The sequence below is a fragment of the Coenobita brevimanus genome, chromosome 96 (assembly GCF_032717465.1).
Source record: "Coenobita brevimanus isolate Jiangsu-jjx chromosome 96, ASM3271746v2, whole genome shotgun sequence".
Lineage (NCBI taxonomy): Eukaryota > Metazoa > Arthropoda > Malacostraca > Decapoda > Coenobitidae > Coenobita > Coenobita brevimanus.
The window spans coordinates 19,398,220-19,423,278 of NC_137049.1; the positions used below are offsets into that span (position 1 = coordinate 19,398,220).

Below are 25,059 nucleotides of genomic sequence, written 5' to 3' on the forward strand. Positions count from 1 at the left end.
ATAATACCACGCACTGCCACAGCAACCCTTCACACACAGCTTACAGTCACACCTCTCGCTGCCACCCTGCCCATCTCCTACTGCACAGAGACCTTCCTGACACCCTCTGTTAAATATCTTACATTATTTTGCAGGTTTGGTGGTTTCACATTTTACATTTGACTCATTGGCTTAAAGTCTCTAGTCACTCAGTAAGTTGTAGTTTTTTAATTAACATGCAACAGAGCACCACAATGATTTATGTTAGGGTGAGGATGAAGAGGAAACCTTTACAACTATTTTTAACAATATTAGTAACTTACATTCAGAACTTCCAAAATACATGCGTGCAATATATAAGTTTATGATGGTAGGCAAAACATTTCGGGCGATTAACAAATTAAATGAATTCAGAACGGTAAAATAGGATATATGAAAAAAAAAAAAAAAGGCAAGAAATGTGTTCACGATCAATAAGGTAAAATTTGTAGTTTACTGCAGATTTAGGTAGAAATTCTCATTCCTAATATCAGACGAAGCCAGTAATAGGCGAACAGTTGAAAATGATGACACGCAAACTAATGATAACACTGACTAGAAAAAAAAAAAAAAAAAAAAGTTGCGGTAAAGCGCGATAGAAACTCAAAAAAAATAACTGGTTCAAAACATGAGTCTACGATAGAACATGTTAATAATTAAAGACTCGGCTGGAACCTGAGACCTTGCCAAAAATAGGTTTATGATAAAACTGGTTGACTAGAAATAATTTTAAGTCTAAATTCGCCAACTGGAAGACTATAATTAATATGACTAACAGCAACATTAAAATTAGATATAACAATAGAGAAGTAACCAGAGATACATAAACGTTTAAACTGACCAGCTGGAAAAAAACAGGTTTGCCCTTAATTCAGATACGTTTATGACTGAGTTTGTGAAAAAGAAAATAGATGATGGCAAGAGTTAGGGTAGAATTAAAGAAGAGATAATTAGAAGTATAAAGATAAATTGGTTATAGATAAGAGTCTACAACAGCATCACTAAGAGTTATGAGAGCAAGCCTATGTGACTGCGATGGCCTTTGGTGTGGTAGTGGGGCGGCGCGCGTGCAGAAACTAACTTTTTTTCCCCTGATTTTTTTTTTTCTTTTTTTGTGCTGCCTTCCGTTCAGTCCTTGCTTGTGCCCACGCCTCCTGGTACGATATCGACCCTCCCCCTGCCCCCCGCTCCCCTTAATAACATGTCGGCTTTTGTACAGTGATTTAAAAGACATTAGTGCCCTCCCCTAAACCCAGGTAGACCTCCTGCCCCCCAGCCCGTCTGCGCTGATCATAGTTTCCCCTTTAACCCCTTCACTGCTGGAATTTCACCTAGACGGCTAAATTAAGGTGAGAGCTTGATGATTTTGCTCAGCTGAAAGACACCAAGGTTCAAGGGTTCCATTAACATTTCTGCTGTCATGGATTCACTTTGACAGGTTAATAAAGTAATTTTGCTTACCTGAGAGAAACTTTTAGGGAGTTAAAAATTCGTCTTATCTTGATTCAGATTAACTATAGATTATATTGCTCAGCTGGGAACATTAAACAGATACCATGTTACTTCATACCCACTCGTATATATGGCTTAGTTCAGTCCAATGTGAGATGTTTAAGAGAATCCCAAGCAGTGGCAGTATTAACGTCTCTGATGGGAGGAGTGTAGCCACGTACTGGAAGTGTTTATTGCAAGGGTACAACAGTTCTGGGCAACCTTGGACCTTCCTCAGATATAAACAGACGTGTGTGTGTGTGTGTGTGTGTGTGTGTGTGTGTGTGTGTGTGTGTGTGTGTGTGTGTGTGTGTGTGTGTGTGTGTGTGTGTGTGTGTGTGTGTGTCTCTCTCTCTCTCTCTCTCTCTCTCTCTCTCTCGTGTGTGTGTGTGTGTGTGTGTGTGTGTGTCTCTCTCTCTCTCTCTCTCTCTCTCTCTCTCTCTCTCTCTCTTGCCATCACCACACAAGCTTCGTACAAATGTCCATCTCTGTTTATACCTGAGGAGGATCCAAGTCGGGCTGAAGAAAGATTAAAAGATTTTCATATAATCGTCAAACCTCCAGACGATTTTATTCAGCTTTGAGATCCTGTATTAAGAAGGACTGGAAATATTTAAGCCTACAAAATCACTCAAAATCTTAAAATTGTCCACGGGCGTCCAATATCAAGTTAATTATGTCCTTAAACAAACGGGATTATAGCCTGTCTTGAGTAGTATATTTTTCCTTAGGTATTCTGTTCAAGGCACGTCTTTATTCAGTTGGGGGAAATCCTAGCAGTGAAGAGGTTAATTTTAGTTATCCTCAAAACACCGGTGCTAGACTAAGCATAATTCCAGTATACACCACCCACATCCCAGCATTCCAGTCACCCAGCTCCACACCTCCTCACCTCTCTGTCTCTTTTCCTCAGTTCTCCTTTTACTCTCTTTCCCTTTAATTTTTCTCTTTCTGAAATTGGTATACGTCTCATTTCTCTTATTTGTGTTATTCCTTCCATTGTCTGAAAATCTGGTAAAATTTGTCTTTTCTCTTTTTCTTCTCTTTCTTCCTCTCAGATCTGGTAAAAATTAGTCCTTGTAGAGGTATCAGCTCTTGTGTAGTCGTAATAATGTCTGCCGCCCTCAAATTATTTTTATGAATATTTCTGTCTATATATATTACAAGAGACATAGTATTTCCACCCTCCGTTCTCTCTCTCTCTCTCTCTCTCTCTCTCTCTCTCTCTCTCTCTCTCTCTCTCTCCCTCTTTCTTCTTGTTTTTCCTTATAAATACAATATATTGTAGTGCCTTCAGAGTACATTTTGATTTAGACCACTAGTACATCTCTCCCGGTTGTGTTCTCTCTTCACCACCTTCAAGTTGTCAGTAGTTCCTCGGGTATTTATCGGGCGTGGTGGATTCTGAGCACTTTGGCAGGCCCATTACCCGTCTCATCTTTAGTGTAATTTAGTGACCCAGCGGCAGAAAGAGATGAGACGTTTTCTACCACTTTGATGTGTGTTACCCGCTGAGGCATTGTCAGTACCTAACATGGCGTGATCTGTATGGCTATTTGATCCCTGGTATTCACAGGACAGCCATCTACTCCTTCCAAGCCAGCCATACAGATCACAGAGTTAAGTGTTGACACATGCTAGGTTGGAGACAGGCACACCAGAATGTCAGAAGTCATCCCATCTCTCTGTACCGACGGGCCTTGACTGTAATCCACCTCGGCCATCACTGTAATCGTACTTGTAGAGATTTTGTAACGTATGTGACTCTTGTTCCACATGAGCTTCTCCCCCTGAAGGTATGAAGTCACAAACCTAAAAGAATAAAAAAAAATAAGTATGTAGGTGCAGCGTCGTATGGCTTTCTTCTCCACGGTAATGTCCTCAGTGTGTTTTTCTCCCCCACTGTCTTGTCTTTGTACTATGGGCAACAAAATTCCTCTCACTTCTGCTTCTCTCTCTCCATGGACTTTGGATATCATTCTGCTGAGTCCAAAACAGCAGACACTGATCCCTGGCCACATAAAGGCATCAGTGTCAGTTGATATGGATACACAACACTGGTCAGTAAAGTCTGTGGTGGTACAAGTGGAAGAAGTGATAGGACTTGCTGCTGATGGTAAGTCTCTTGCTTTGATTCTGAGCAAGGGGCGAGTAGATTTCTTCATTATTGCTTCGTGCTTACATCCTTTATTGACTATGGATCTGTTTATCTTGTACTGTTGGACGCTTATGTGAAACAGGACTCATATGTGCCCTTTTCTGATCTGCCACTGGTTTGCCTTACAGTATGTCACATGTAACTCAGCTACTTATTTAGAAAATTATCTTCACATTATCATTAGAATGCATAAATTTTTATTGTAAAATATTCTTAAACTTTTTAAACAATCATTCAAAAAGTATATTTCAGATTATCATAAATTTATTTCAAAAAATTTTCAGATTTCATTTTTTTTTTTTTTTTTCAAAAAGTAGCTTCAAACTGTATATACAACAGCAAAGTAGCTGTACAAGCAGTGGGATATTGGCCCATTGGTCCGCTGCATAGCGCTCTTGATCATGTCACTTGAACACGAGGTAAAGTCAGGAGAGAGGTTGTATGAGATGAATATGTGTCTAACTTATTATATCTATGGGTCGGTTTCACAGTCCTTTCATGTGTGTTTTAATCGCTTTTGTCCCCAACATGGTTAGTTCCGATGTTCTTATCTATGTGCTGGTTTGCAAGCTTCCCAAATTGGTCCAGCAATTTGACAACACATACCAACATTAGTACCGAACTCGTCTGTCAAGTCCAAACTCGAGATGTGAGCAGGGTTCAGTTCACAAGCAATTTACGATCAGTTCCCTGTTTTAACTATAGCTTGTCTTTGTAGGAAGGACAGGGAAAAGAGAGGACGGAATGTTCCAATGTTACTTGTTCGTTATTTCAAAAAAAATAAAAAAGAAGCCTTTAAGATATGATGGGGAACTGATTATAAGTTTGTGAATCTCACCTTAGGTATTAATTCTTGTCGAAATATTTAACACCAACTGTGAAACCGGCCTGATAACTGTTGAAGAGCCTTGCACTGCCCCCTCCAGCCTCTGTTATCACTGTATCGTAGTATTGCATTGACACTTTGCTTAGCCTAACCTCATGTTCAATGTAGCTGCGAGACTTTGGGGGCCGAGTTCCCGTCAGCTTAGGAGAATCTCTGGCACCTTAACCTCAGTGATTACTTTTGCATATGACACCTGAAATTTTCTCTCGTATGTTATATATACCCTGTTCATGTTATATCAAAACAGTTAATAAAATGCAAGAGAATATCAACGTGCTGTTTGCAGAAATAAACACAATTTTGCATATTACACCGTAAGTATTCTCTTGTGTGTTATTTCTGTATTTTTATGTGTGGATTTTCTTTTATAACATACAGAACATGTGCCATATGCAGAAATGAACTTGCATTTTCCCTATTACATTTTTACTATCGTCTTGTATGCTTTATTGACTTCGTTGAATGACATACAAGAGGATATTAAAGTGCCATATGGAAACATCAGCTGGTGTGAGGGAAATGTGTCAGGGAGCCTCCTAAAACCACGAGGACACTGACCCCTGTGCATAATGGACGCTGGTGGAAGGGAGAAGAGAGTGCTATAATGGGTGAAGAGTGAGGCGCTGTCTCCATGGTTACCTATGACAACCACTGGACGCCTCTGTAACCCCTTCACTATGACGGTTACTTTTGATTTATTCACGTAACCTCCAAATGATTTTATTCAGCTTTTGAACACTGGGTTAAAGATCTAGCCGTCAGTAACACCTTCATTATGCCAGTCCTTTTGATATGGTTTTGATTAAAGTTGAGTCAGTCACCTAAGCGAGTACAGTTGTATGTTCTTCCATGTGTTCGTACATGTTTGCACCCCTGACATGCACTGTTTCACACTGTCACTCACAAACAAAACCACTCCAGCACCGAATGTCCACAAGAATTTTCTTCACGCTACTCATAAGTCTTCCTCACATACACCTGTATGTGGAACACTGGGTAGGTCAAGTCACATCTTCAGTGACAGAGTAGCGTTCCTCCTTGCCCCTGTGGATTGGTACTGTCGCCCTTCAGGACCCACAAAACATGGCTTCATTGCGTGTAGTAGTATCACTTCCATGTTAGGGTTATGCAAGTTGGGTGCTACAAGACACACATTCATACCATGATACGTATCGCTAAAGCTGAATGAAATCGTGACGGAGCCTGGAATAAAAAAGAAAAAAAAAAAAAAAAAGGAAAAAAGTCATAATGAAGTGGGCCAGTGCTCCCATGATACCACTCTCAGCACTTGGTTGCAGATTTATTAGCTTACAATCAGTTCCCTTCCATGACTAAGGTTTGTTATTGCGCGGGGGACAAGAACAGGAAAGTGCACATCTTTCCATGTTCTTGATCTTCTTGCTAAAACAGTTTTCCCCTCGTAGTTGAGCTTAATTTTTGCAAGAGGGTAAAGGAAAGGAAGATACATACTCTTCCCGTACCTTTGTCCCTTTGCAAAAATTTAATCTTACAAGAGGGAAGTTGTAGCAAGGTTTTGTTACGGCAGCAAGGACTAGGAAAGGAAGGTACAGAAAATTCCATTGTCTCCTGTCCTTCATTAATAAGAAAAAAAAAAAATCTTAGTTATGGGAGGGAAATCATTGTATGTTTTTTGTGTGAATCTCAACCCTGACTTTGGGCACTCGTGTTACCGCTCGCGTGGTGAAGGGTTGCCAACTCTTAGGGTAGTATTCCTTAAAGCACAGGAGGCTCCCCGTCCCTCTTACCAGTGTTTTCTGTATGTGGTACACCAGGAACCCCCTGAATGGTACTGTATTTGCTGTTAAGTGGATGTAAGTACCACACAGGAAGATATTAAAAGGTGAGGATATATTCTCTTGTTTGATATATGTCGCTATTCGAAAGGTGTAAGAAACAATACGATATCGTTGAAGTGCATTTGGTACATTGATGTTCTTTTGCAAGTTATTTATGTATATTATGTGGCTGTTAAAGCGCACTAATAGGATATAGGAGAATGTCGATGTGCCTGTTGGGTTTATATTTCGTGTGAAGATAATGTGCAGCTTGTGTCAAAATTAACCCTTTGCTGGTTGAAACTTCAAGTGTATCTTCACTTGATCAGATGATTATTTTTCTTTTGCTAAATCAGTTCCAGACACCCTAAAACTAAGGGGATAAGCCCTGAAATCATTACATTAGACTGAAAGTGAGCCTTATGGCATTTAAATCCATGTACACCTAGTCAACAGGAAATTCCCACACTCATGTTGACATTATGCAGAGAGAGAGAGAGAGAGAGAGAGAGAGAGAGAGAGAACGTCTTTGGAAAGATGGAAGAGAGGGAAGGGAGGGAGGTACAGCAGGGCATTCATGACCGAGTGGCGTGGGTCACTCAAAGTAGGTCCTGGTGTCTGGGAAGTTCAAACATGGCCATTTCATCCAACCTGAAAATGCACTATACATAATATTGCATGACGTTAATTTACATCCTAACCAGCAACAGTTGCAAAGATAAAGATAGCATAAAAAACAATTAAGGTGTACTGTGCAAAATAAATAACTAAGGAATAAGTGTTAGGGAGCATGGTAAGCCCTGAAGAATACATTCCCTTATGTTGTCATTGGGAATATTCTCTTAGGCATAGGGGGCTCCAAGGCACCTTTTCCTAAGCAGTTTGTTTTGAATATTCCACCTTATTGTTGTCCCGTTTTTGTATCTAGTAATTGCATAAATGACGTGTAAGAAAGGGTGATGTACCATATGCACTGTAAAATTCCATTGCATTGATAAAACTTGTATAATTACCGTACAAGAGAATATATATCGAGGTGTCTTATGCAGAAGTGAATTGGTATCAAGTGGTGACAGGGTGCCTCTGAAACTACCGAGAATACGATCCCCTTTGCCCCTTCAGTATGATGACGTCTTGAGTACGGTATTCTTCCTGCCATTAGATCACTGTATTCAATTCAGGTGAGATGCCTCGTTATGACGGGGTTGGGAACAAACTCCATTAACCCCTTAGTTAATATGGCGTCCCCTAAAAGATGGATGTTAACCCTACGGCAGTACGAGGGATGAAATAATGGTGTCATCATACTGAAAGAGGTTAAGACCCCTTCAACCCAACGACATCGTTTTTAGTTTATTCTTGCTATCTCCTGACGATTTTATTCAACTTAGGAGTGTCTCTGGTCGTGGAGGGATTGATCAAGGTTGTATCTAATCCGTCCAGTTCAAGAAGACTCCCCAAAGCTGAAGAAAATCGTCTAGCATTAGCAAGAATAAAGGCCTCTTCATACTGAGACTGGGATCAGATTATGTTGACCCAAACTGTCCAGTCTAGTAGGCAGGAGTAAAATTTGAAAGAACACCCCGTTTCTTGGACCACATTAAAGGTATGCTACTTTTGACTGTCAGCTGGAAATGGCTTGCCCTGAACGCGGCATAGCATAAAGGAGTGTTTTTATTTACGCTTTTACACCAGCCTACACGATCGGGCAGCTTGCATCAGAATATATCCGATTCAGGCTGTGGTTTGACGAGGCCTAAAATAAATAAATAAATAAAATAAGTGATATGGAAGATATACTCGTAATTCTGACAGTAAGGCTCTATGCAGCGTACACACAAAGACAACGTCCCTTTGCTCTCTGCTCTGGGCTCCTTTCGCTCTGCTTCAGGGTTTATTTGACTCATCCGGGCCGAGTTTCTGTTTTTGGCTTGATCTTCCTCCTCGGCAGATAAGATCCTAAGTGGTGAGGTCCGGCAGTGTGTGTGAGGCAGGCCTGTGCTTACCAATGGGCTGTATTCTTGTTGGCTGTGGAGATCACGCAACACGTATTTCTCAGCAACTTATTTTGCTTGTTACACGTTAATATTTTCATGTATGTTACCAGTACACTCTAAAACCAGTATTAAAAAGCCGTGAAGAAGATGCAAGAGGATATTAAGTTGTGTGCAGTTTAATTGTTAAGGAAGAAGTGTTACATTTCGTCACACATCTTCCTCAGCTATTGATAATGCAGGTATACCTTGATGTCCTCGTGTGTTTTATTTTACTAATGCAAACCCTGTTGATACTTAAATATACAGGAGAATGTTAAGGTGCAATTTGCGAAATGAATCGCTAAGGAAGAAGTGTTACAGCGTCTCCCGCCCCAACGAGAATACAGCTTAATAATGATAAACCTTTTGAGAAATCGGCTCACCCCCCACCTAACCCCCCCTAGCCTACCCCTCAGCGGCTCACCCTCTAACCCGCTCCGACCTGCCTCTCCTCTCCCTCCAACTTGGCCCTTCCTGCTGTGCCTTACTCTTCTCTTCGGTTCTAGATCCTTAAGAACCACCGCAAAAAGCACAGTGAGAGACGGAGTCCACCTGGTGCCTCAGATTCCCTGAACAGACGTAAAAGGAAGCCGTACAATGTTTACAATATTCCATTTTTTAAGGTAAATTAATTCCTCTTACCCTTAGGATGTACAGCCCCGACCTTGACCCCCCTGCCTGTCCGTCGCCCCTTCCCCCCTCCCGTCTTCCCGTCAGTTGTCTGCCTGAATGTCTTAGCTGTCTGTCAGGCCCGCATCCTCGTCTGCTTTGGACGCTCCCTGGCACCTCTTCCTTCGTGGTTTATTCCGGCGCTTAGGCACCGTCACGGCTTCACTATAATGATGGACACCTTGGCCTTATTTTTGCCGTCGCCGGACCAGTGTATTCAGCTTAGGAGAGCCTCTTAGAAGTGAAGGAACTAGTAAAATCCAAGCTTAATAACGTCGGGAGAAAACAAGAATAAGGTAAAGAAGGTGTCATTTTAGTGATAATATTCTCCTGTATACTATTTATATTCATGTTGCGGATATTAAGCGATGAATAACATACAAGAGAATAAAGAGATGCAACGGGCTGAATAAAGCGCTAAGGAAGGGGTGTGAGGGAGCCTTCTAAGTGGACGAGAACGCGTGCCTCCGTGTCTGTGTCGCCTTGCCAGTTGATCCTCAGCATGTTTGCAACCCGCTTGTGTGAAACTTTATCATCCCCCCCTCTGGCTTTACTATTAAAAAACGTGAAAAACTAACAATCTAACCAAACAAATAACAACATACTAATATATTTCTGCCCAAAAACATTTTATTATATATCTATTATCTTTTTCATTTGGCTGTTAGGTCATTCCAGCAGATTTTTGGCCAAGATTTTCCTTTCTGCTTGATGAAGGTGATTAGTACGAGGAGCAACGTAGTGACAGACGCTGCATGGCTACAAGAGAGAGAGGGCCCTGTGTAGAGTACCAAACATTTTCACCATGATGATGTATTTTTCATTTTACTCTTGCCACCACGATTTTAGTCAGTTAAGGAGCGTCCCATGGTTGTGAATGAGTTAGTGAAAGCTGTATCTGTTATATCTTTTACTTTCAGTACGAAAAGCCTCCAGTTTGTTGGGTAAAATCGTCTGGAGACCGCTAGAACAAAATATTTTTTTACAGAAGATGAACAGCGGAAGGAAAAACAAATTAAAAAAAAAATGTACATCAGATTACAGGTGTCCTCTGTTCATTAAAAAATCTAACAGTTGGACCTGAAATGTTGTAGGTTGAAGTGTGGGGGAAACTAATCTGGCGAAGGGAGTTCCAAAAAAGTTGTCATTTGATTGGAGTGGTTAGCCATTTTACGACGTTGATATTTTCCATTTTATCCATTTTATTCCTGACGATTCTGTTCAAAGGCCTTTAGTAATGAAGGGTGTGTTTTATTTCTTCAGTTCAGGTCAACCCAAAGATAAATAAGATTGCAGTGACAAGAATAAGATTAGAAACTGTCCTTGAATTGAAGAGGTTGAAGGCTTCAAGACGAGGACGTGATTTTTATTTTATTCTTGCTGCATTATGGTGATTTTGTTTGGCATAGGGGAGACTTTTGAACTGGAGGACTTTAGAGGACAGCTTCATTAATCATTTCACTAATTGGGAATGCTCTTAACATGAATATTATTGGTGGTTAAAGCAAGAATAAAACACGCAAAAAAAAAGTGTTATCATAGTGAAAGGAATAAGCTTAGATTCTCAAAATAACTTGCCCTAAGTTTCCTCTACGACACTAAGATTTGTTTTTGCAGAAGGAAGAATGAGAGGCGTGGATATGATCTGCAGTGTCCTCCTTTGCTTGTCCTTCCCAGAAAAATGTCTTGGTTATGACAGGAAATTGATCATACGTGTGCTTGTGGACCCTTGCCATAGAGTTTGATTATTCTGATGCGCAAGCAAACGTACGAAAAATATTTTGTCGTGTCTAAGATCAGTGTTTCAGGAAGGGTTAGGAAAGGAGGAGAAAGCAAACTCTCCATGTGTCTCTTGCTCTTCCTGGCTACGATAACAGAGTAGAGTTACGCGAGGAAATTTATCGTAAGTTACTTTATGGATCTTAGCCCTAGTTAGTGGGCCACTCGAGGGTTATATTGCAGCTCAAGGGATCGTTATAGATTCAGCTCACTTAGACATTGCTTTGCTGTCTCTCAGGAACATGGGCCGTTTTTGCGTGGGGTCTGGGAGTCTTAGTGGTGCCTCTCCCTTGATGATTATGGAGCACCCCTTGACCCCTTCACCACGAGGATGTGATTCTTACTCTTTGCTACCAGCTGATGATTTTATGAAGCACTGGGGAGACCTTACGCAGTGGAGGCGAGACTTTTTAATCCCATTACTGGTTAAGATTTCCCCTATGTTTAATGAAATCGTCTTAATGTTGCAGGAATTAAGACATCGTGGAAGTCAAGGAACTGATATTCTCTCGTGTGTTATTTATATCCCTGTAATAAGGGCATAGTTTACATAAATAACATGCAAGGGAATATTAAAGCCCCATTTGCAAAAATAAACCGCTAAGGAAGAGGTGCTAGGAGCCTCCCAAACCCACGAGTATGGGTCTCAGGTTGTATGAGACGCCAGGCCCTTGGCAGCGATTTTTTTTTTTTTTTTTTCATTATAAATTCACGCTGATTTTTTTCTCTGCTGTTCGTTACTTGAGTTTGGTGAGAAGCGTTTTGTTTATCAGAAAAGAATTTACCGATGTTTTGCGTAATAAGTTCAATTACCAGAGTTTTTGCGTTTTGAATTACGTATGATGTTCCATCCAAGTTCTTCCATACAGGACTACGGTGTGTTTGGAAACTGAATATAGTGCAGGTGTTTTATTTTTGACACTCGGACGATAGAGCCACGTTTTGAATCATGCCTCACGCTGGTTCTCTCTTAAAAGACTTCATTGTATATAAATAAATACGTAAGACAGGATTGCACTATGTGAGAAATTTTACTTTGGTTTCATGTAGGGATTAGGCATTTCATTTTTTAGCCTCTTAGCAAGATTGAGCCACAAAAATTAATAAAGGAAGAAATGGTTAGTATTTTCCTCCCAGATTCTCCCTAATAAGACTACAAAATATGGAAATTTAGTCATGTTGAAAGATAAATTACTCAACTGAATTCCCTGAGTCGCAAGTTTTCTTTTTTTTAGTCATGTATTAAGTAGTATCGCAAGAAATTTGACCCAGGTTCCCCATTATAGGACTACAGTATGTTAAATAAAAATCACTCAGGTCTGAATGTACTAACCCCCATTCTTCACTTCTGAGCTTCGAGCAAGATAGAGCCACAAACGACTATGGCATTCTAAGCTTAGCCCCCACGTGCCACTCCCATACCCGCAGACTGGGGCTTTGATGCACACAGTAGCTTATGATCAGGTCCCTCTCGCAGCTACATTTTAGTTTTGCAGGAACGACAGGGAGGTGAGAACACAGTATCTTTACATATATGTTGTTTATCCTGCAAACGTAAATCTTAGCTACAAGAGAAATGATCCTAAGTTACCATGTGGATCTTGGCCCTAAGTCTTGTCCCCCTCAATTGGATCCATCTAACCCCCCCTCCCCCCTGGTGCTTGAAGTGCGTGTCCCCCAGTTCTTGGTGCATATCTTCCCCTTGACAGAGACCAAGTGACAGTCTTCAGGTCACTAAATATCTACAAGATTTCCTAGACTAAAGTTAGAAGGGAGAGTAGCTGCATTTTGGAGATGGTAATGATTTGTCTTCTGTGATTTGTTTGAATGGAGGTTGTCCAGATACTAATGTGCAGTTACTTAAATTGTTTGCAACCCCACAGACTAACTAAGTAATCATATTTATATTTAAACATTAGTCCTATGCATTACTAACACTGTCGCCACTAGGATCATTGCAATAGTGTAAATATTGATTTCCTTCATAGTTATTGTTAGGATCATCCCTTTTAAGAGATGGTATCATTCATGGTCTTATTATTTTATTTACTTTTATATTAACTTCTCATTGCTGTAGTATTATGTTCATTAAGAGAATGTGCTGATTAGTCTTCTTAGGACATCTCGGGTAATATTGATCATTTAGGATACCACTGAATCCCTTCTACGCCATACTTGTTTGGTGATGTGTCCATGTATTCACTAAGTTATCAGAGCCAGTCAGTCAGGCCTTGCCAGTCACTGACCAATATTTACCATTCCCTGATATCACCTCAGTAAAAGCGGTCGAGGTACGTCATTTTGGATGATAAACTTTAGCTTGTTAATAAATGGCTCTCTGATATTTTTATACTGACAGTCAGAATATATTTGCTACCTTGAGAACTCGCCAAAGCACCCTGCATAGATACTTCACTGACATATCGATGATGATGATTCAGGATACAAGCCGCCTGATTTGACCAGGAGCCATATTCACGTCAATCCAGGAGGTTCACTAGCACCTCTACCTTACCACATTATTTCAGTTTGTGGCACGCTAATATTGTATGTTATTAAAGCAAACATTGTCGATATCAAGGAGGCATAAATTACATCCAGGGTAATAATAAAGTTACATATATAAATACTCTGGTAAAGAAGTGGCATGAAGTCAGTTAAGTTCACTAGAATATGGCCTCTAGATTCACCGTGAGTTGATTCTTACTTCCTGTTTTACGGGTTCAGTAATGTGACTGCTTTGTGTTCCCCGTTCATTTGATTTATTTTTTCTTCCTGGGAACGCGTGTGTTTTCCCTCCGTCATTGGACAGCTTAGTGAAGAATGTCGTGTGTATGAAGTCCTTACAAAAATTTTTGGCTGATGATAATATGAGTGACAGGAGACAGCATTCCTTTCAGCACCAGAGAAAATTGAAAGGAAACGCGGATGAGAGCTACATAATCAGGATTCTTGAACTGTATTTTAGCAGTACACGGAATGAAGACCCTGCAGGTGAATTATAGCTGTGGCTTATTGATTAATATTTAGTGATTATTTTTAGCTTTCAGGTCATTTTCTGAGTGTTTCTTGTTTATGTTCGTGGAGCTCTTTCCTGCGGAGGTACTTTGGGATATGGATGAGCGAGGATTCCACCTGGATGTTTTGTCTATGTCAAGATTATGGATATTAATGGATTTACATGCCTAAGAGTATGTATCTGGTAAAGTAATATAATTCTCCCGTAAGAACTTAATCATTTCTACAGAATTTCCACAGGAACCACTTTCACTTTTTACAGCATTTATATCACAGTGAATCCAGCCTGCGTGATTTAATGCTTGGCTTGTGATGGAATGGTTTTGGTCTTTCTTAACCCAGCTGGCTTTTACTCCACGTGGGTTTTTGTGGAGATGGTACTTAGCATACCATCCTTTACCTACCAGCTTATAGTCGTAAAGCTCACAAGTCCAAATTTTAGGATTCCCCTTCTAAATAACGTTTTTAAATCATCATAAGAAGATACATTGGTCTACCTAAGTTAATTGACAGAGGGTTAAGATCTAGGCCAAAATTATCACACTGCCGCAGGAACCATTTTCATCCACCGTGAGTTCCGTGGTACTCATACCTCGGCGCTGTAGTGCTGGACGTAAGTGATTTGTTGTTCCTCATCACAAGGACGTGTGTGGTCAGTCGTTCATTTGTGTCACCTGAGGCGAGAACATAACTTTACCCGTGTGATTTACGTGTGCGTACCACCAACCCTTATGATCAGCCATTTATCGGCCCGCAAATTCTACCTGCCTACTATTACATCTGATTTGCTGCTGTTAGGTTCGACCTGCTTAAATGACTCGCCTACTTAACTACCGGTCTGCCATTATAATTCGGCATGCTTTTATGGCCGTTCTGACACGTTTGAGCTACTTATAAGACCGACTTCCCTTTATGCTCAGTCAGCCTTAACTGTTTATACGTACACCCTAAATATACAGTCGGTCTACCAATACAATCAACCCGCATACCCGATGAGCTTCCCATTACATCTAACTTCCTTTAAGACTGGCCTACCATTGCGTCCAATCCGTCTTCGTGACCAGCTCGCGTATACAGCCACCTGGTCTTTCACTCCAGCCTGATTAATTCAGAGGTCTACCTTTCAGTCCCAAGTGATAAAAGCAGCCTACCTGTACCGTGGCCTGCCTATATGACTGGCCTGCATATATTACCGGCCAACCTTTATATCCTCCCTGCATTTACGTCCGACAGACTAGTTAATACACCCAGCCTCCGTCTGCCCATACACCCAGCCTGTGTACCTGACTGGCCCACCGTTACATCCAGACTTCCATCCGCGCGACCTGCCTTTGCGTTCAACCAGCCTTTATTTCCATACTTCTTATACGCCAAGCTGCCTTACACAACCGGCCCGTTCGTCTGAAGGTGTGAGGGGCAAGGATGGCCACCTGAAGTGTTGGATCTACACTCACCTCTGGCTCACCTTCTTAACCCACTCATTGTCATTTGTCTTGAAGAAAATGCTACTCAAGAAGGGTATCATTGTACTGAGAGGGTTGTTTGTAAATTATGTCTAACCCTTTCAGTACGCGAGTCCTTTCCTTCAGGTTGTATAGGGTCATCTTGAGGCCGCTAGAAGTTAATTAAGAATGTCACTGGACTGAAAGGATTCATGGAAATTCTTTGGACTCCTTCCAGCACAAGAGACTTTTCGTGAAGGCAAATAAAATCGTTTGAAGGCAGCAAGATTTAGCCGATGGCGTTGTCACATTGACCTGCCGTTGATATGATGACCTTAGGTGAACTCCAGATTATTTATTTTTTTTTTCCCTATAAAGTTGCCTGACCGAGTGCATACATTTTATAGTGGAGGTTAGTTACTTATGGTTTAGAAAATTGTTTGATATAACTGCCACATTGATTATGTAAAAATGAAAGAGTTTATGACGCTCACTTTTTTGCATGTGCATGTCCTCACTTTTCCTTGAGCTTCCTGCAGGTATGCGACAGAGCATTGCTTGAGAAGAAACACAAACACAAACAAATTCATAATCAACGCATCTAGAAAATCATAGAGTCAAGTTAAATTCCGAATATTGATCAGAATCATACTCGTTGCTTGTCATAAGAATAACTACAATGAACCCCCCAAATATTCGGAATTTAGAAAGACAACCATCCATGGTTAGTCTAGTGAAAAGCTTAGAAAGTCTAGCAAAAAATGTAAAGCAGTCAGTTCACTTTTACAGTAAAGATCCAAAGTAACGTAACGCAATTAAGTATCGGCCCTTCATGGTATCCTACCTGTGACCCAACACAAGTAATCTTTCAGAGCGCCATAGGTAACTCAAGTTGTTGGCACCTTAACAGTCAGTCTTTCAATTTCTGGGCACCTTAACAGAGAGCCTCAATCTTTGTCTGGGCATCTTAACCAAGAGAGCCGTATAATTTCTTGTGAACCCCTTGAAAGAGAAGAATTAACTTTTAGTGAGCACCATAAAGAAAAAAAAAATCTTCAACAACCGTAGTAGCGACCCACACAAGTGCCAGCTGCTATCCTGAATGGCTCCCTCTGTCCTTTGCCACATACAGTTCCTCAACATGGCATCCGTCTTCATGCGTATCTTCAACCTCATCTCCATGATGCTTTTAATCGGGCACTGGTCAGGGTGTCTTCAGTTCCTCGTGCCCATGCTGCAAGGCTTTCCCTCCAACTCGTGGGTAGCCATCAACGAGCTTCAGGTGAGTATGGCGAGACTGGCACTTCTGACTTCATGCTGAGTTTGTGAAATGTAGAGAGAGTGTGTTAATGACTGATAATATATAATGTTTAGGTTCTGAGATGTTGGTTTGTTTAGTGACTGAAGTTTTACAGGACAGGGCTCTATATGTAAAGGAATAATATATATATCTGGGCTTATTTTAAGATAGTGAACAAAGATGAATAGACTGCACAGGTATAAAATAACAGCTTGAGGGAAGGGAGTTCTCTGTTGATGACACTGAGAATATAGAACATATATCTATAGTGAGGGGACAAGGGGTAAGGAAATGTTGTTTGTACAGGTTTGAAAGGACAGCTTGGAGCATAGAACTGCTTAATTGTTGCTACATGTGTGAAATTTGGAGAGTTTATGTTAGAGTATCATTTATATAGGGCTACAACACCTCGTAATTGACACTGCCATTGTAAGTCTTTTTAAAGTTCAGAGTACAGATTTGATACGTTTGTTGCCCTTACATTGTTAGTGGTTTGTCAGTTGTTGAATGAATGAACAAGTGCGTCAGTTTTCCATTAACTCCTTCAGTACAAAGGTTTTCTCTGAAGCTGAAAGCAATTGTCTTTTAGAAATCATTTTCAGTATTTATATGAATTATTGGAGTTAATGCAGACTGCCTCTAATCACTTCAGTATGAGAGGTCTTGTTGAAGTGGACAAAAAAAATTAATGGTATTTGTTGGAATAGAGTATGGCAGACATCATCATATTGAAGGTGTTTCAAAGAAATGAGAGTTTTAATTTCAAAGACCTTTTTTTTTAACCACTAACCTTCTAACCCCTTCCTTCATGAACACATAGGATGATAACCTTTTTCTTTAGCGTCTCTTCGTGTCTCTCGCGTCGAAGATAACATTTGTGAGACATCACTTTGGTAAGAAGAACTGGGTGACGTATTTTCTTAACTACAGATAGCTTTTATTTTTTCCGAGATTTGCAAGACCACTTGAGTAAGAGAGGTTTGGTAATATATTTCTCAACTAGGGCATCTTAAGTTTTCTTATTTAACTAAAGGGACAAGAACCCACACCTGACGAGGCGGGTGTCAGTGTCTCGCCTCTTCTGTTCATTTCATTCCCTGTCTTAAGATTACGGAATTGTTTAGTATTGTAGTTGATTATTCTGTAGGAGTTTTATGGTAATGTTCAGGGTGTTAGAGAAGTGTGCTGAAGGAGACTGGGAGGTGTGGTAGGGTGCAGAAGGGGAGGAGCAGCATGAGTGGTTGTGTAGTGCAGTATATAGCAGTGTGTAGTGTGGTTCTTTGATGGTTGTGTGAGGTAAGGCAGTCCGTGGGTTGATAGAGTGATGAATGGCAGTGTTATGGCAGTGTGGGGCATTGTGAGCTTTAGTTTGATGTGTGAAGTGCTATTGTGTGTGTGCGTGTGTGTGTGTGTGTGTGTGTGTGTGTGTGTGTGTGTGTGTGAGACTGTAAGGTATGTGTATGTAATGTAGTATAATGTGTGGTTTGAGTGCTAGAATGTGTGATGTGGCAGTGTGGGGTGAAGCAGTGTCTTCTACTGTACAGTGACTCAGTGACTCTAACGCCCTGTATGTAGTCTCATTCATTTGGTTCATAATTTTTCCATGGCATTTGATAAGCCCTGATAAGTTTCGGTAGTGAAGTGGCGATTAAATTCATCAGAAATTTCTGCAAGTAATGGCTGTCCTAAGCTTATATTATCAAACTTCTCGAGAGTCCTACCGTTACCGGTCTGGACTAAATATCCATTACCTTTTTGTTTTTGGTCAGTATTATTATTACCTTTATTTTCTTTTTATTTCATTATTTTTCTAATTACCCCAGTGGCAGACATTTCTTCGCCTGTGGACATACTAGCCACTACCGCCTTCATTAACCCACCTGCTACCGTTGCAGGAGTCCTACTGGCTAGAGCAGTACTCGTGGGCGTTCTTCAAAGCCATGTCACACATGCTTTGCATCGGGTATGGCCGCTTCCCACCACAGAACCTGACGGACCTCTGGCTCACCATGATATCCATGATCTCCGGTGCCACCTGCTACGCTCTCTTCATCGGCCACGCCACCAACCTCATTCAGTCTCTGGATTCCTCACGGCGCCAGTACCGCGAGCGGGTAGGTGGCTCGCCCCTCCATCTAATCATGCTCTTCTCTCTCTGTTTCAGGAATCCTTTTGGTTAGAGCAATACTCTTGGGCGTTATTTAAAGCGATGTCGCACATGCTGTGCATCGGCTACGGTCGGTTTCCCCCGCAATCCTTGACCGACATGTGGCTTACAATGCTCTCTATGATCTGCGGCGCTACCTGTTACGCGCTCTTCCTGGGCCACGCCACCAACCTCATCCAGTCATTGGACAGTTCGCGAAGACAGTACCGGGAAAAGGTGAGTACCGGGTCTGCTACCGGCCGTCCTTCCCTCCTCCGTGAGGTGGGGGGTGTGGGGGACCTTGAGCCTTCCTGAGTGTGAGTGTAGTGTGTGCTGCATGACCTGTTCTGCATGGCGCTCACTGCTCGCTCGCTTCCGCACCACTGCCCTCTCCTCCGCTACCCTGCTCCCCCCCCCCAACCCTTTCCCCCTTCACCCAACCTGGAGCAAACCTCACCCCAGACCTCCTCCCTCCTCCCTGTCTTGGCTTGACTCACTCCCTCGTCTTAAACATTATCTCCCACGCCTTTGTTTGCCTCACCTAAGCCCCTTCCAACTCCCTCTCTTGCCCCCACCCCATATCCTCCCTCCCTCCCTGCTGTGACCGGCCCCATGTCCCGTCTGCATCCCGGGGCTGAGGGGGCAAAATGTGGCCGCTCAACTGTAGGTGTCACGGCCCAGGACAGGGAGGGTGAGTACAGTACATACCGCCCGCTTGCAGCTGCGACGAGACATTCATTACATCTCTTCAAGCACTTATTTTCCAAAGATCTAAATTTTTCTCTTTTGCACCTTCATTGTTCGTGCCACGACTTCCGGATATTTTGCCAGAGCAACACATACCATGCCTCCTTCAGAAATTCTCTCACTCCACATGAAGATTGGAGGACATTTGCCGGATTCACAAACACACCTGAAGACTTGATTCCCCATTGTAACCAGGACGTATTTTTGTAGGAAGATTGGGAAATAAGGGAAGATTTTGTAGCACCTTTCCTAGTCCGTCTTGCAATGTACAAGTCCTAGTTACGACGGGGAATGGATCGTAAGTTTGTTTATGAATTCGGGTTCTGGTCTGTATGAAGGCTGGTGTTCTCCTCGGGCCATATTCTCGTGGGTGTTGGAGGCTCCCACCAACTCATCCTTAACAGTTTATTTTCGGATATGGTGTATTAATAGTTTCGTTTATGATATGCAGTCTGTCTTGGTCTTAACAGATGTCAGCAGTGTACAAGAGAAAGTTTTGATGTTTATGGACATTGGTCATCAAGTCTGTGATATTTAGCCTATGTTAAGTATATCAACATTATAAAAAAACATTAAAGCATTTATGACAGTATAAACTACATATATAGCCTACTAGATAATATTAATTTACCATATCCAAGAAATAAACTTATAAAATAAGAGTTGCTAGAGAGCCTCCCAAGCCTACAAGAACATAGCCTTGAGATTTCGGGCCATCCAGTCCACATAAAGACTAAGGGTCACTCACTTTTAATGAAACATGTGATTATTAATTTTCCTTAGAGAAGTTTAGTCTCAGATCTCAAAGAGGAGTATTTTTTTCCTTAGTTTTCCTGCATCATTAGTCAGCCCTTGTTTAGTGGGTTTTCTCTGTATTTCTATGTGATATTAACCCGTTCAACCCGAGGACATCTTTTGTGTTCTTTGCTACGTCCAGGTGATTTTTTATTAACTTTAGGGAGTCCTGCTGCACTGAAGGGGTTTGAAGCCATCACCATTAAACTCCTTCACTGTCGAAGCTCCCCAAAGCTAAAGAAAATCGTCAGATGCCAAAAATAAATCTAAAAAGACATCCTCGGGGTGAATCGGGTAAATTTACCTCCATCCATGTGTGATCAGATTTGTTAATCCACTCCTCCTTGAGGGAGGACTGCTTCGTAATCCCCATCAGGGTGAGTGAATGACTCGCCCAACATATCACCATGAGATAATAATTACCACTCAGTCTTACCATCAGTGAGTGACAGATAATGCCTGCATCTGTACAAATCTTCCTTTACGTTTTCCTGATTTACCACACGAACTGCTTGATAGCAGAATGCTTTGAATTCTCCACTAAACTATTACAATTTTGGCTTATGGGGGTGCATGCGAACACGTCAGTTCTCAGTGGCAGTGGACCAGACAGAGAGAAAAAGAGAGAAAGAATGGAAGAGAGAGACTGCATAAGATCCCCACACTCAGTTCATAACATTGACTACTTAACAAATGCGCAGTCGAAAAAAGGGGGCGCATAACAAACCCCCCCAAATTGTTATTCTAAAAAGCCATTTCATTGATTTCAGTGTATATTTCACAAACTTTATTTTTTATTGATGTAGTGTGTTGCTGTCTTTATAATTTACAAAAGCCAGATTAATGCTGCCCACACTCCTAGCTATCATAGTTTCTCATTTACTTTATTCAGGACGACGACTTGCCACTGCATGCACCGCCCTTCAGTTTGAGAGTGGGCTGCCTTCTAAATTATAACCACAAAGAAAAATGTTTAAAAATTACATCAGTAGGCTATCTCAAAAACGTTCATAATCTTTTAATTAGTTCACTACAAGAGGTCTTTGATAAGCTAAATTAATTATCTGGAGGTGGGAAGGATAAAATTTGATATACCTGTAATGAAGAAATTCCTGGTGTGCATTTAACCCCTTCAAAACACCTGGTTTCCCCCAAGCTGAGTAATACAAAAGGTTGGTGGCGGTAAGATGAAGATGTTGTCATGATAAAGGGGTTAGCAGTTGCTTCTTAACCCTTTCAATGTGATAGCGTCTTTTTTTAATATATAATTGCTGCCACCAACCTCTGCAGAGCCCGGGGGAGAACTCTCATAGCAGAAAAGCTTAGATTCCCCTCCTTCCCCCACTTTCTTTGAACATGAAAAAGAAAGAAGCCAAGACAAAACCTGCAAAAGCTAACCGGTTCAGGGGAAGATGAAACAAATGGAAGACCCCGAGTCCAATTACGCCTTTTTGTTAATTCTTCCTACCTCCAAATTATTGCATTTAGCTTGGGGGAAACCTCTGGGACTATTGGGTTAATTAATCGGTAACTTCTAGAGAATTATCAGTGACCTAATTACCACCACTAAGATATTTTTCATTAACCCGATTACCAACACTAAGGTATTTTTCAGTCACCTGTTCTTACCTTCAATACTGCCAGGCACAAAACGAAACATTACCGGCCAGATTCCATTTCGTGTCACCCGCTGCCACTGACGCTGGTGTGTTGGGGCTGTATCCTGGTGGGCTTCGGAGGCTCCCTGACACCTCTTCCTTGGTGATTTATGACACGTTGATGCTCCCTTGTGTGCTGTGTATCTCCTTTTTTCAAATATACCGACATTAGTGTACAGCACAGACACACGAGGGAATATTAACTCCCACGCCTGGGACACCTCTAGTAGTTATTCAGGCTGTTAATCCATTTTTCCTGAGCTAAGAGTGTCCTAATAGCCAGAGTGTGTCAGCCGTGTCACATAATCAGAACACGTATAATATTTTGCTAACAGCTGATGATTTTCTTCTGCTGTGCTCATAGTCATCACTAACTCTTTCGTCACTGGGGCATTGAGTCAATCTAATCTTTTTATTCAAGTAGACAGAGGAATTTAGTCAGCTGAGTAAGTGTAACAGCCACAAAATGTTATTAGTCTCACCATCAACTCCCAGAAATGAGAAAATGCAAAGTGTATGGAAGCTGATGTTAGTCGACTATGTTCAATTGAAAGTTATAAAAATTCATGGTTGTGACATCTGCATCCTTATAATTGACGTTAAAGTTAGATGATTTCACCACTTGAGTCATCAGCGTCTGAGAGTGTTAAGACTGTCACCATCAACTTCCTTATGATCGGGACAACTCTGATTTTTTTTATTGAAGTTAATCAGACGGTTTACTAAGCTAACCACGCCATACAAGGAGTTAGAATCAAAACAGTTCACTTCATAACATACAAAAGAATATGAGATTGTGGTATGAAGAGATAGACTGATAAGAGAGAGATACTAACAAGCCTCCTTCGCCATGAGAATACAGGTCAAAGGGTCGTATTCTTATCAACTTAGAAGACCTGCTAGTATCTCTTCCTTATCTAGTATCTCTCCTGCATACAGTCGCTCATTCTCTCTCAAGTATGCGCGTTATGTCTTTTTTTAATCAACATACATTGCTTAAATAACATACATGAACATATAAACATAACCAAGTCAAGAATTAAAACTTAAGGAAAAGGTGTCGGGGTACCAGATGAAGAACTGAACCGGGAAAGAAGTGGTGTCAGGGAGCCTCCTAACCCCACGAGGATACGAGTCATACCGTCATAGTTTTAAAGCAGGGAGGACGATGGGATGCGCAGGTCCCTGAATTTCTCATATTCATTTTTCAAGCCTGTGTTGAGGATTGGGTGTTCTTTAGCTTCCCTGCCTCTCTATGTGCTCAGTATCTAGGCATGCTGGCTAACTATACCTAATCCTCATAGATTTCCATTAATGACTATCAGATTTTTAGGGTCTTGTCCACACCTCCATATTCCCTGTTTTAATCCTATGGTCCTTTTAGTCTCATAGTTGACGTTTGTTTAGGGAAGGCCAGACGGTAGCAGGTTCGGCTGCTCACAGAGTTTTATGAGAAAAAGTATCAGCCAACTGTATATATTTTTTGGTTTAATCTAACAATTTTCCTTTTTTTTATACTGTATTTTCCTATTAGTTGATCATTTGAGAGAAGTGTAAGGCGTCTGAGTTTTATTTAGTCAGTATACATTTTTTCTCTTTTTGGTTTAACCTTTTTTCTCCTTTTTTTTTTTTTTTTTAGTTTGATTTTTGTTAAAAAAGTGAAGGGCAAGCAAAGGTGGCCCAGTACTACCCGTCTCTCCACCCTCAGGACACCCATGGGGGGACGGGGAGCCACTGGATGCTTACCCGGAGCTTTCTTTCCTCCCGACAGTTCACCATCAACACCACGACGTTATTCGTTAAGTACAGAATTATACTCAAACAAACATGGTTTCCTACAGACGCGACCGTCCTATGACTGGATGATTTGTTTTCACCCACTGAGAGGACCATTCTGGAGCTTTCGACTCTTTTCAGTCCGCCACACCACCGAGAGTTTTGTTGCTGTCCACGTCACGGGCCCTCCTCCATCTACTACAGCTGCCACAGTTTTAGCTAATTCACTCTGTTACTGTCAAGATACTGCCAACACGGATCGCCCCGCGTGTGTGTGTGTGTGTGTGTGTCTGTGTGTGTGTGTGTGTGCGTGTGTGTCTGTGCGTGTGCGTGTGTGTGTGTGTATGTGTGTGTGTGCTGCTTTCCAGTGTAGAGACAATGGCATCACCGAGGACTGGCAGACACGCAGGCTGTTTTCGGCATCCTGGGAGGGAGACGGTACCAGCCAGTGAGAATAGCAGGTGGCGATGGCGAGAGAGGGGAAGTAACCCAGGTCTCGTATTCAATTCAGGAGGTCAGGCCGATGATGATCCTCAGGTATTGGATATTTTTATTGCTTTCGTCTGTTTCTTGTGTGTAATGTTTTGCAGTTTGTTACAAAAAACAGTTGCATCAGAGTATTTTATGCGAGCAAGGCCAGTGCATCGGCGACCTATTATTTTTTTGTCAAGATATATTTTTTTGCGGAGTTATTGGAGCTGCGAGGAAGGGGAGTGGATCAATGTCCTGGGAGTCAATAACTGTGAGGAGTTATTCCTTTACCTTGGGGGGGAGTTACAGCTAGGGGGAGTGAGCCTATCCCTTGAGTGGTGGTACTGAAGTAGAAACAACCAGCTGCACCAGACCTCGCTGTTTCCGTGTAGAGCTGTCTAGATCCACCCAGATGTGTTCAGCAGCTGCTCATCCCTGCACACTTCCCAGGTCATCTAGCGAAGCCACTACAGTAATTCACACTTTGTTATTGCTGTTGTACCTTATCGTAGTCACCCCCATTTTTTTTTTTTTTTTTTTTTTTTTTTTACTGTCAGAACTGTTATGCTGTGTATTTGCTGGATATTTTAACCTCGGAAGATAATCAAGATCAGAGCAACATTTTTTCTCCCCGTACTATGATGAGGTCATTAATTAGTTGTGAGAAAGTGGCGCCTCTTGTGCCAGAAATAGACGGGACATTGCCTGCATCGTGACATCCCTACCTGGCTTTAGCTTGTCATCTTCCTTTTGGTGTCGTAAAATAAAGGTGTGCATGATGATGGGTAGACTAATCTACTGTAGTCGAGTAGAGATGGGTTAGCAAGGAGACTCCTAGCAGTGCCTTAGTGCTTCACTAGCTAAGACGAGGCA

At 41.6% G+C, this 25,059-nt stretch overlaps 1 protein-coding gene across 1 annotated transcript in view; it reads left to right on the forward strand.

Moving 5' to 3' along the window:
• Positions 1-25,059, forward strand: part of Ih (hyperpolarization activated cyclic nucleotide gated potassium channel Ih) — a 571,052-nt gene that overhangs the window by 533,391 nt on the left and 12,602 nt on the right. Inside the window, exons 8-10 of the mRNA XM_080283126.1 lie at positions 8,892-9,008; positions 16,426-16,575; positions 18,489-18,707. Coding sequence (XP_080139252.1) covers positions 8,892-9,008; positions 16,426-16,575; positions 18,489-18,707 — 486 coding nt within the window. The remainder of the gene's footprint in view (positions 1-8,891; positions 9,009-16,425; positions 16,576-18,488; positions 18,708-25,059) is intronic.